The sequence below is a fragment of the Tamandua tetradactyla genome, chromosome 6 (genome assembly GCF_023851605.1).
Source record: "Tamandua tetradactyla isolate mTamTet1 chromosome 6, mTamTet1.pri, whole genome shotgun sequence".
Classification (NCBI taxonomy): domain Eukaryota; kingdom Metazoa; phylum Chordata; class Mammalia; order Pilosa; family Myrmecophagidae; genus Tamandua; species Tamandua tetradactyla.
Window position 1 is genome coordinate 109,962,454 of NC_135332.1, and position 13,209 is coordinate 109,975,662.

The window sequence follows — 13,209 nt, forward strand, 5'->3', positions numbered from 1 at the left end:
CTACATTGACACAGAGGAGAAGATCTCAACAGACCAACAACAAGTAAAGAGATTGAATCAGTAATTACATGAGATTGAATCAAAATCACAATGAAATAGCAATCTCACATCCACTACAAAAGCTACTATATAAAAAAACAGAAAATTACTAGTGTTGGAGAGGATATGGACAATTAGGAATACTCATTCATGGATGGTGGGAATGTAAAATGGTACAGTGGCTATGGAAGACAATTTGACAGTTTCACAGAAAAATTGAGCATATAATCACCATATGAACCAGCAATCCCACTTCTAAGTATATACCTCAAATAAATGAAAGCAGAGACTCAAACAGATATTTTCACTGACACTGATAGTGGCATTATTCATGATTACCAGAAGATGGAAGCAACCCAAATGGCCATCAACCAATTAACTGATAAATAAAATGTGGTTATAGACACTCAATGGAATATTATTCAACCATAAAATGGAATAAAGTTCTGACACATGCAACACCATGAATAAAAGACTAAGAAATCATGTTGAGTGACATAAGTCAGACACGAAAAGGACAAATATATATGGTCTCAACTAATATGAACTAATTAGAATACGCAAACTCAAAGTGTCAGAATCTAGAATATAAGTCACCAGGGGATGGGGTGGGGGTAGAAATAGGGAATTAGGACTTAAAATATAAAGAATTTCTATTTGGGATGATAGAAAAGTTTTGGTCATAGACAGTGGTGATGGTAGCACAACACTGTGAATGTAATTAACAGCACTAAATTATACATTTGAATGTGGTTAAAGGGGAATGTTAGGTTGCATATTTGTTATCAGAGTAAAATTTTAAAAAAAGAAATCCATGGAACAACACAACACAAACAGTGAACCCTAAGATTAACCCTGGACTACAGTCAAATAGCACAATTACTAAAACGTGCTTTGTGGGCTGCCACCCTGACTCTCCCATCAAGCCACCATCGGTGCCTGAGGCGCCACCACTATGTGCAGGGGGAAGCAGGCAGAGTGCAGTAATCTACACCTGACTCAGGAAAAAGAATAGGAGGAGTAGGTGCAGATCCAGTCTCTAGTTGAGAAAATACGAAAAAAGCCAAAAGGTCTTTCTGTTACTTATTTTCCTGATCAAATGAAATGGGCCGCTGAAAATGGAGCTCCTGTTAAGGGTTTTAAAATGGTTAACTTCAAAGAGGAGGGCTTTGGTTTGAGACCAAGAAGAGATATCAAGGCAGAATTATTTTTATGGGTTCCACGAAAATTACTAATGACTGTTGAATCTGCCAAAAGTTCAATGTTGGGGCCTGTACTGGTTTGAAACTGTCATGGATCCCATAAAAGCCATGTTCTTAAATATTCATTCAACATTGCTGGATGAGATCATTTTGACTGTTTCCATAGAGATGTGACCCACACAATTAAGGGTGATAACTTTTGATTAAATGGTTTCCATGGAGATGTGTCTCCATCCATTCAAGGTGAGGTTGCTTACTGGAGCCCTTTAAGCAGGAACAATTTTGGAAAGAGCTCAAAGTGCTGACAGAGCCCCCTACAGGCAAAGGCCTTCAGAGATGCAGAAGGAAACGTCCCCAGGGAAGCCTTATAAAAGGAGGAGAGAAAGCTAGCTAATATTGCCATGTGCCCTCCAAAATCTGAAAGAGAAACCCGAAACTTCATCAGCCCTTTCTTTGGAGTTAAGGTATCTATCCCTGGATGCCTTAATTTGGACATTTTCACAGACTTAGAACTATAAACTTGCAACTTGATAAATTCCCTTTTTAAAAGCCATTCCATTCCACAGCTTACAAACTAAAACAGGGCCCTTATATTCTCAAGATGGAATTCTTCAAGCCATGGGAAATATCACACTGGCCTTTCATCTGCTGTGTGAGTGAGCCAACCCTAACTCTGGCAGCCCTATATTCAGACGCTCCCCAGTGAATACAATACTCCACTCTACTTTGAAGAAGATGAAGTTTGGAATCTTCAGTCAACACAAGATATACATGATATCTTCAGCCAATATAAAAACAAAACTAACCAGACCTACCCTCATGTCAACAAATAGCCCTTGAAAGATTCTTTCACTTATGAGGACAACAGGTGGCCAGTCTCTGCTGTTATGTCGTGACAAAACCAAATCCCCACAGATGACAGTTCCCAGTAACACTGGCACTGATTCTTTAAGGGGACATGTGTAATCACACCAACAGAGTGGTCACCACTGGCTACAACCTAGAGGACAACCGCCATGAGTTTGTGGCTCTGTAAGACTTTAGGGCTTGGGAGCAGATTTACATTTTTTATGGTACTCAGTCAAATGCAGTTTGTGATCCACAATGTTTTTTTTCTTTTACAGTAATTCACACAACAGAGTGAAAACAAAGCTTGGAGTGAGTAAAAGTGACAAACTCTACGTAAGGAAAGCCAAGGTCTTGGCTTACATTGGCATCCCAACTTCTGGTGTCTTTGCATTGCATTTTACAGAGCCACCCATCTCTGCCCAACTCCTGGCATTTCTCTGAGTCTTCTGTGTGCATTGAAAGAACATTTGGTAGGAGAAAATGCTATTGATAGAATCTTCATCTTGTGTAACTGAACTTCCAGTTAGCTGGAACAATGAAGTCAAACTTTGGATATTTCTTGAAGATAAGGCATTGCTTGTTTTAAAAACATACAAAATGACTATTGAGGAAGATGTCTTTCTTGAAAAACCATGACCTTTCCATTTGCGCAACCACGGCCATCAAATTGCACATAGGTGAAAAGGAAATTTTGGAAAAAGCAGTTAAAAATGCAGCTGTCAGTCAGGAATACTTCTGCAAACAGATGGAGGAAAAGGCCCCACTTCCCAAATACAAGGAGAGTAACATAGAAAATGGGCTCGTAAATGGCGAATGTTCTATTGCCCACGGGACCAAGTTAGAAAAAGAAAATTTAAAACAGGAAGAAAGTAAAGAGTGAGTGGAGATGCCAAAGAAATCTTCTTCAAAAAGAACTGATAAAGTTAAGGAATAGCTCTAAGATGACACCTGATCTGTTGGGAAATTCAGTTAAGCAAAAGTTTATAAATAGTCCATTTACATCACTTTGTTTCCTCATTAACATTTTTCTTTCTGCAGAGAGGAAGACATGTTTTTGTTGCTTTATATAAAAATGGTTTTTTAAAGTTATTTTAAAAATCTAGATTCCATTTTTGATTAAGATTGCCTTTTGATCATGTGGTAGGCCACGACAAACTGTGGGACTGTCCTGTAGCTACATGTTGAAGAGTGCTTTGAAAACTACTGCCTTTTTATTTCTTTGCTTTGTATATATATGTTATATTACACAATAAAAAAGTTAAAAAAAAAAAAAAAAGATTGCCCTCTTGCTTCAAGGTAAAACATGCAGGTTCAACACCACCACAACCACCATAGCGGGAAGAGGTGCCTTTGGAAGATTCTGCAGACCTATTGTGGGCAAATGTATTTTCTTCTGGGGAAGAATTCAGTTCCTCTATCTGTTGTGCTTTTGCTGGCCTGTCATTTTGATGACCAAAACTAAAGTTTTCTCTGCCTCCTGACAACGAGAGTCGATGGCAGGACTCTGGAAATTCAGCATGAATGAGGACGTTGCACAGCAGAAAATGAGATTGGGTTAAGAAACTTTAGAGTTTCTAGGTAAAATCTTTTTATTTTTAGTTTTTCCCTTAAAAAAAACAAAAAACACCCTAGTAGCAAAAGAAAGGTAAGGTGGCAACCTTTTTTTGTTAATTTGAAATGTTGATGATAATCCTTTTTAAAATAATTCTAAATATTGATGATAATCCTAATTATATAAATATATATACACACATATTCTTAGTGATTTCTAAAGATTTTTTTACATTTTGTGTTTTATTTTACTGTAGTAAGAACTTGTCCTTTCTCTTCAAATTAAAGTAGGATATTGCATCATCCTCCTAATTTTAACTGTTGGCTCTAATTTTAAAGTGGTGCATTTGATTACCACCATTGGTAATGAGGAGCTTGAAAACAAACAAGTGACCCATAGCTTTATGTGGTGGTGTTGAAAGCGAGGTAGCACCCTGGCTTTTCTGGTTTTTACAAGAAGCCAGAGATTTTCAAAGCTATACTTTTGATTAACAACCCTTTTATTAAAAGGAAAACATGATTAAAAGTTTTTAAAATTGGGTTTTCATCAAAAATTTTTTTAATGTGTTTCATGGTACATAACAAATGTATCATGTCCATGCAGTGTGTTAATAATAAGATTACGTATGGGAATCTTGCATTTTACACACGATTGTTCTGTAAACCCACAATTAAAAAAAAAAAAAGAACAACCCTGACTAGGAGTTACAGTTCACCATCAGCCACCCTTTTCTCCTGAGGCTATTCTAGCTAAAGCACAGAATGCTACAAGGAACTGGAAAAACCCTATAGAGAAGCTAGAGAGACTCACTTCACAGATGAGGAAACTGACTCATAGACAGATGAAGTGACTTACCAAAAAAAGTAAGTAAGCCATGCCTTACTTACTTACCAAAGCCATGCCTAAGAATGTAGTGGTAGAGATGGAACCAGAACTTGTCTCCTGACTACTCCACTAATATTCTCTATAAAAGTAAACCTGAATTATTTCTTCTCTTTGATTCACAGAACTCTAAAACTGAGAAGTAATGTCAGTCCATTTTTCAGGTGGGGTGATGATCCCTTGTGCAGTATGTCCTCAGGTTACCAGACAAGAAATTACCAACACTCATTTTCAGAATGGTGATTGCAAATGTGCCAGCTATGTCATTATATTTTATTCTACTTTCCTTGTATTAAATAAACTCCTTCACTAACTTTCTCTGAAACAGTACTAAAGTGGGAGGCATAAAACTGCCCCAACTTTATTATTTGGATAGGTTAACTTTGAAGTTTTCTTTAAAACTTTTTCTATAAGTAACAGTCAAAGAATATCACCATTTCTAGATCTTGGGCCAGGAAAGACACAAAGTCAATCCACACTTAATTCTCAGACTTAATATTATAAATAAAAATATTTATATAAATAATTTATAAATGTATCTTCCATTTTCTTCCCTATGAAATATTTTTCCAGAACAACAAATATTAAAATAGATTTATTCCCAGCTCATTCTCTACCATACCTTCCAATTCTTGAAGAAGTTTAATGATAAGCAAAGAAAAAACAAAAGAATTATAAATAATCAACATTACACAATAAGCAGCCTTTATATAATTAAAAACTGATTGACACTTGTGAAGTCATAATCTCCTTGCGAACACAAGGAGCTGTTTCACCATGTGGAGTCATACAACCAGCCGAGGAAATGAGTGAGGTGACTCAGGAAGAGGGGGAGGTTTGTAAAATGCGATATACTGAAGAAAAACTTTAATCAACAACCATAAAAGAAAGTATATTATAAGAAAACAATTCTTAGGCACCTGAAGAGCACAGGTTTTTAACAAAAGAAAAAGATAACAGAGATAATTCATGAAGGCTGCCTAGTGAAACCCCTTCATATACCAGATGAATAAATTGAAGCCTGAGAACTAAACTGAATTTCCCTTGAAATCCACAGGCTTTCCTGAAAAGGGAACCTGGGACCCACTACAACAAGTCAGCTTCCCCAGCCAAATAGTCATACTATTTTGGATAATGAGGCAAGGGAAATAAATATTGGAAAAGGCCAAGAACTGCATTTATACATCTTAAATAACAAGTCATACTTAGGCCTTGGGGGAAAGAAAGTAAATAAGCCACTAACAACTAGATCTTCCGCATTAACAAGCAACTCTGGGAGCTATATTGAGACTCAAGGGATGCTGATAAGGAAGCAGTGACACCTACTTGCCACTGAGAGGTTCTTTGCTTTGCTAGCTTCCTTCTGGCAAGTAAAAACATCTAAAAAATAAAAGCATAGGTACAAGACTTATATGTATTCATATTTTTAGTTTTTCTATCAATATTTTTCATAGATACAATCTAAAAAAATTGTTTGGAAACAACTCTAGGCTGAGGGACCAAGAACTAATGGCAGTAACTTTCTTGTGTACACTTAATATTGCTCATGCGAGAAATTTAGAAGAAGAAAATTTCGGTTGACAAGTACCTCATGTAGAAAAGATTAATATATACTCACGCATGGTCTATAACTGCAAAGTCATCTTAAAGGGTGTATGCTTTCCCTACAGAAAAATTACTCAGGGCTAAGTGGTCCAGCTGAGTAAATCTACTTTAAAACCTACCTCAAAAATTGTCCCAATTTTATTTATTAAGAAAAACACAAAAATATTTCTTGCTCATTACACTTCTACTGTCATAAATTAAAATATAATAGAAAACTAATAAGTTTAATCTATGAATCTAAATTTTCTGTTATTGATTCTTTGAGTGCAATTATCCCTAAAATTCATGAACTTTATTTTCCCTTTTCACATCAATATTTCCTTCACATATTGACTTCCTTATGGAAGTAAAAATCTGAAGTCTAACAACAATCTTATTACCTCAGGGCTTGGTGATGATATTTCATGCTTGCCTGCCTTACAGATAACGATAATATTGGCAAATTTAACAGTTTTGAAATGTTTAAGTTACATTTCAAAAAAAATTTAAACAATTTTTGAAAACAATTACTGCTGAAAATTTTACAGAGAGTGAAACAACTTAAATCAGTTCTAAAAGACTACCATCAATCTTACGATTCTGAAATCCAAAGTTCTTTGCAGGCAAACATACAATGTTTAGACATTATTTTGCCTGCTTCTACACTAACTGCACAACTCTTAATGCTATATCGTCTTTGTCCCTTTTTAAAATAAAATCACGGACTTTTAGTACAGGTTTCTGATGAAAACTGAAGTACATGAATACATAACTCTTACAATGTCTATGATTGAGAAGTTTTCAAAATTAAATTTTCCCTTCAAGTACTTTCAAATCAAAATTATAAATTAGTAAAAATGAACCATGTAGAAATAATGCACGTACTTTAAGGGCCATTTTTTTGCTATTTTATCAAATTACTGGCACAATGAATTTCATAGACAAAAATACTCAAAATAACTATGTTCTCAGCAGAATTAAAGAATGGTTGAGTCAATCCCCTGACAATTTCCGCTGCCAAAAAGAGGCAACTGAGAAACGACTGGAAAGCAAATCTAAGATAATGCAGTATCAAAAAAATGAAGAAAGAAATTTCATACAAAAATTTTACTGACCAAAGTAACTGTGTTTTGAGGGAGCATGAAAGGAATTACTTGCCCTCGATCTTGAACCTTCTTGTCCCTGGGGAGGAAGAAGCATCCCACAGGTTCACTTTTGTCAATGAAAAATTTCTCAATAGTTGCTACAAGAATACAATGCTGCTTTTTTTATTCTGTGTCTCATTTTTACCTTTCTTAATGCTCTGGAAAGACAGGTAAGATGGGAAAGAAAATTGGGGAAGAAATATTTGGACAAGCATAAGGAAAAATATCAGGACACACAAGCAAAGAGTTGTTGGGTCTGATCATGAACAGCCTTGCCAAGTCCAAGAACAAGCATTGTGTGTTAGCTAGACAAGGGAGGAGAAAGGTGGTTTGGTCAGATCTGTGGAACAAATCTTAAGGACTGACCTGAAGAGAGAATGGAGACAAGAAACCTGTTAGGGTGTTCCTGGGATACTCCTCAGGTTCCTGGCAGGGTCATAAATTGCCACCAAACTGGGTAATTTAAGACATACTAGCAAAGGAAATATTTATAAAGACAGGCGCAAGGTTTAAGGAGACCCACAAAGAGTAATCCTTAAAGGGCAGAGAGATATAAGCAATCCTAGGCTGGCAAGAAGGCTGCCCAAAGAAAGCTGTGACCTTTTAGAGGCACCAGCCACCCCAAGGCAATCTGCAGAGGGCTGGGGGCATTTGTACCCTGACCTCACTCTCTTCACATCCTCTGATGCTTTGCAAAGCTTCCCACTGGCCAAACCCAGTGGAAGTCAGGGGTACAGAACAGAGTAGAGACAGGATCTGGAGAAACAAAGGAAGAGATCCAGTCCAATCCTGATGGGGGGGATGGAATACAGAGACAAATTCAGCTGGACTTTTAGAATGATTGGATTTGGAAATGGAAAAAGAAAAGTCAAGAATGACTTTATAGTTTCAAGTCCCAGTTACTAGACTGGAATGATGATAACATCAGTTGAGCCTGTTTTTATTAACACCGGATTTCTCATCGCCTGACACAGTGCTCCAGGCTTCAAGGAACTTCAACAAACATTTGTTGAAAAAAGAGTGGGTGGGTGGATGGATGGATGAATGGAATGAAAGAAGAAATAAATTTGAGGGAAGATGATATATTATTTAGTTTTAGACACAGTATGGTGGAAGAGCCGAGTGGACGGAAAGGATCAAATCTGTACTACTGAGAACCATCTGCACAAAAGCAGCAGCTGACATCATGCAAGTGGATGAAATGGCACACAGAGCAGGTATTAAGAGAAAAGAAGTGAGATCTGAGGACCAGATTTGGGATCTGTGGGCCAAAAGAAGAAAAAGAAAACAAAGAGAAAAGACAGCATGTACAGCCATTTGCCAGACTGTTTAAACATATCCACATGCCTGCACATACCTGGCAGGCTTTCTTTTTTCTTGACACTGCACAGTCTTGCCTAACATGAGAATGATACAAATGCCTGGGGTCCATCACTTACCCACTTGGCTCAATTTTATTTTATTTTTCATTCAAACCCCATTCTTCACTACTTTTGCTTACCCTGAATCTAACACAGCCAACAGGAATACCTTTTTAATTTAGAGAAATCTGTAACGTTTTTTTCTTTCAAGCAATCATGTATTGAGTACCTATTATGTATCCAGTACTAAGTTCAGCAAAGTGAAAGTAAATATCAGTCTCCAACCAACAAGGAAATTAAAATACTCTCGGACTGTGAAAAACCAATAAACATAAAACAATTAAAGAACAATTAAGTGTTCATCTGTATAATCCTAACCAAATAACATTTATCCAGTGAGGATTCACACTATTCAATACCTGTCCACCTCCTTCTTAATCCAGGAGATTGATGGAGGAGCTAAAACCTACATAGGTGCACAATCTATTGGAAGCTCAATCACACTATTTTGTAAAATTCTCATTACCTGTGTTCTTTCCTGGTGTTCCAGAAGGTCTCAACCCACCTTGTATCTAGTGTCTGTTACATGGTAGCTGTTCAGTTAGATGTTTGCTAACTAAATGAATGAATCATAAACCAAGCCAGCACCAGGAGTTGTATCAACATTCCAACCTTCTTCTCTGGCAAACCACAAAAGCTTTTAGATTCAAGGCAGTTATCTAATATGGCCTTTGGCCTAACCTTGGCCTCCTAAGGTGACTGGTAGTAAAGACTTAGTGATGAGCACTAAGGCACAGGTTCAGAAAAACCCCAGCAACTACTACAATTATTTTAGATTAGAGGAAGAAAGGAGGGTCTAATACAATGTCTGGTGCATGAAATGTGCTCCATAAATGTTTGGTAAATCAGTGAACCAAGAACAGCTGAAGATAGTGAGCCTGAGACTAACTTGAGTACACAATCAGAATTAGGGTGCAGGCAAACTGCAGAGCCTGGAGCTCTTTTGTTCCAAGACAGGAGAGGATATGGCCCCAGGCTATAGGTCTATCTCTTAAACTTTTTATATTAATTTCTACTGCCTAATCTTCCAGCATAACCCCTACTTCATTATTTCCAATCCCCTGATCAAGGAAAACAAAACCTGTAAACCCCACAATCAGCAATGCCTCCTAAACGTGAATGTACATACTGATCACCTGGAGAGCTTGTTAAACCGAAGGTTCTGATTCTGTACATCTGGGGCAGGCCTGCGAGTCTGCCTCTCAAAGCTCCCAGGTGAAGCTATGCTGCTGATGAGCAGACCAGAGTATCAAGAGCCTGGTAGACACCGCAGTCTTAACGCTGGGTTAAGACACCTCTTGCCCCCACATTTCGTAGGTACATGACCTCGCACAAGTCATTTCACCTGAGTTTCATCACTGGCATATGATTAATACCAACAAGAGCTAACATGAGTGCTTACTAAGTACCAGAACTGTTTCCTATTTATCAACCTATTTGACTCCTCTAAATAACCTGTGCAAGGTAGGTACAGTAAATGGTAAACCCACATCTGACTTAAGCAGTCTGACTCAAGAACCTGGTGTCTTCAATTTAGCTGTTATGAAAGTGAAAGAGCTGTTATGAACATAATAGAGTAACTGGTATTAATTTAACTAACAGTTACTGAGCACTCTTTCGTCCCAGGCCCTATTCTAACTCCCCCTTGGGGTATATTAACGCCCTCATCTTTACAAAAGCCCCAAGCCATAGGTACTATTATTTTCTACATTTTGTATATTTTTAAACAGGCCCAGGAAAGTTAAATTGCCTAAGATTAAAATGTCCTTAGATGGCTCAGTCGGGATAAGCGCACAAGTAATCTAATTGCAGTGCCCGACGCTCGTCTTGCCCCGGACCAAGAGAGATCATGATTTCAGGCCTCTGAAGCACCAACACTCGCTCGCTCCCAAACCAAACAGATCCTTCTCCAGCACTCAACTTCACGTTTGTCTGGGACATGCCTTTCCCCGCCCACACATTAGGTCCCACCATTAGGGCCGTGGTGAAATCATTTCTGTAGCCCAACTAGGGATGCTTCACTAAACAACTTCACAAGGCATGTACAGTGAATTTGAAACACAGGGGCTCCGGAAACCCCCTAAAGCTGCGACCCCAATAATTCGTCCCTGGAACTGCCCCGCCTCCTGGCCCCGCTGCATTCTGGGAACCTCGACCTCAATCAGGCCCTGGAACTTGTAGTCTGGGCTCTTCGCGCTAGCTCCGCCTACATCCGGGTGCACGCCCGAGGTAGGGGGGGGGCTTCTAAACCCACAGGCTTTCCAACACCGCCCCCTGCCGGCCTATGGAGAAAAGGTAATGTAGACAGAGAGTCGGTTCCGGAGGCTCCGGAAGTGAATCATTCTCTTCCGGATCGAGGGTCTGAGCGTCAGCACGTGGCTTCGTTACCCGGCTTAGAACTGACACTGCCGGAAAAGTAACTTGAACTGTAGTTCTGAGCACGTTAAACGAGCCCGAGCTATGGACGGTCAAAGCGTGGAGGAGCTGCTGGCAAAGGCGGAACGGGATGAGGCAGAGAAACTGCAGCGCATCACGGTGCACAAGGAACTGGAGCTGGAGTTCGATCTGGGTAACCTGCTGGCCTCCGACCGGAACCCTCCTACGTGTCTGCGGCGCGTGGGACCCACGCTGGAGGCCGAACTACGGGCCCTAGCGCGAGACAACACTCAGCTGCTCATCAACCAGCTGTGGCAGCTGCCCACGGAGCGCGTGGAGGAAGCTGTGGTGGCACGGCTGCCCGATCCTACCACCCGCCTGCCGCGCGAGAAGCCGGTGCCCCGGCCGCGGCCGCTTACACGCTGGCAGCAGTTCGCGCGCCTCAAGGGCATCCGCCCCAAGAAGAAGACAAATCTGGTGTGGGACGAGGTGAGCGGCCAGTGGCGGCGTCGCTGGGGTTACCAGCGCGCCCGCGACGACACCAAGGAGTGGCTGATCGAGGTGCCCGGCGGTGCCGACCCTTTGGAGGATCAGTTCGCCAAGCGGATTCAGGCCAAAAAGGAACGGGTGGCCAAGAACGAGCTGAATCGGCTGCGTAACCTGGCCCGCGCGCACAAGACGCAACTGCCCAGCGCGGCCGGCTTGCACCCTACTGGACATCAGAGCAAGGAGGAGCTGGGTCGCGCCATGCAGGTGGCCAAGGTCTCAACCGCCTCTGTGGGGCGCTTCCAGGAGCGCCTACCCAAGGAGAAGGCGCCCCGGGGCTCCGGTAAGAAGAGAAAGTTTCAACCCCTCTTTGGGGACTTTGCAGCCGAGAAGAAAAACCAGTTAGAGCTATTGCGAGTCATGAACAGCAAGAAGCCTCAGCTGGACGTAACAAGGGCCACCAATAAGCAAATGAGGGAGGAGGACCAGGAGGAAGCCGCCAAAAGGAGAAAAATGAACCAAAAGGGCAAGAGAAAGGGGGGCCGACAGGGTCCTGGGGGCAAGAGGAAAGGGGGCCCGCCCAGCCAGGGAGGGAAGAGGAAAGGGGGCTTGGGGGGCAAGATGCATTCCGGGCCGCCTGGCTTGGGTGGTAAGAGAAAAGGGGGGCAGCACCAAGGAGGAAAGAGGAGGAAATAATAGAGGCACCCTCGGACTTGCTCTGTAAACCGGAAAACACATACTAAATTACTAAATGTTAAATTCTAGATAGAGCAGGGGGTATAGAAGAAGGTGGCCACTATCTTCACCGAGCTTGGGGTTGAAGGGACAGGACTGACCTCACCTCAAGAAAGTAAGTGTTGGACTCTACAAATTGTTTTTCCCACAACCGAGACTTTTTAGCTGGAGATGAAAAATTAGGGGAAGAACTTGATGGAAACCAGGAACGAGTTTCTGTTTTTAAATAGCCACCTTTTTTCTTTTTGACTTTGAATATGGGTGAGGGAGAGTTGGTCATATTTCAGAGACTCACAATGAATTAATTTATACATTTTTGCATTATTTTTGTAACAAATTTGTGTGTTTACCAAAGCAGGGGAGAACAGGAAAGATTACATTTTCACAACTGTACTTACAGCTAACTATTGAAAAGATTATTTAATAAAAGTGCTTATAACTTTGCAATTATTGGTAGAAATCTTAAGTGAAGTCCAGTGACATGGATACCAGGTACAGAGTGTTTTATTTACTTTCTAAAAGATATAAAGCAGCTAAATTATCATGGTTTCAGAGAAACCACTTTAGTTAGAAAAACTCACTTTTGGTATCAGATGATATTTGAAGATGTAATATAACGCTATTTCAAATGTACATTTCATGCTTTTCAACACGGGTTAATTTGATGTAAATGATAAACTTGGGTCTCACTAAATAATCATGGTAATTCTCATTGATGCAGAAAATATTTAAATTTGTTTCAGCATTTATGTTCCCTCACCCCCCCCCCCCCAAACTTGACTCTCAGTAAGATCTGTTTTGGAAAGGAAGAGACCCACAAAATCCTTACTTGGACCGTTAATATCTTCTGGATCAAAGCCTGAGCTGATTTTGTTCAAAAGTTAAATGTTTATGGCTGTCCTAGGGCTCTTTCCTGCCCATCAGTCTCTTCCTAATCT

At 40.2% G+C, this 13,209-nt stretch overlaps 1 protein-coding gene and 1 pseudogene across 1 annotated transcript; both read left to right on the plus strand.

Annotated features, from left to right (window-relative positions):
* Positions 1 to 994: 994 nt before the first annotated feature.
* On the plus strand, positions 995 to 11,094 carry LOC143686797 (actin-histidine N-methyltransferase-like; annotated as a pseudogene).
* Positions 11,008 to 12,714, plus strand: RRS1 (regulator of ribosome synthesis 1). The gene has a single exon (XM_077166905.1). The coding sequence runs from the start codon at positions 11,135 to 11,137 to the stop codon at positions 12,230 to 12,232; it is 1,098 nt and encodes a 365-aa protein (XP_077023020.1). The 5' UTR covers positions 11,008 to 11,134; the 3' UTR covers positions 12,233 to 12,714.
* The last annotated feature ends 495 nt before the right edge of the window (positions 12,715 to 13,209 follow it).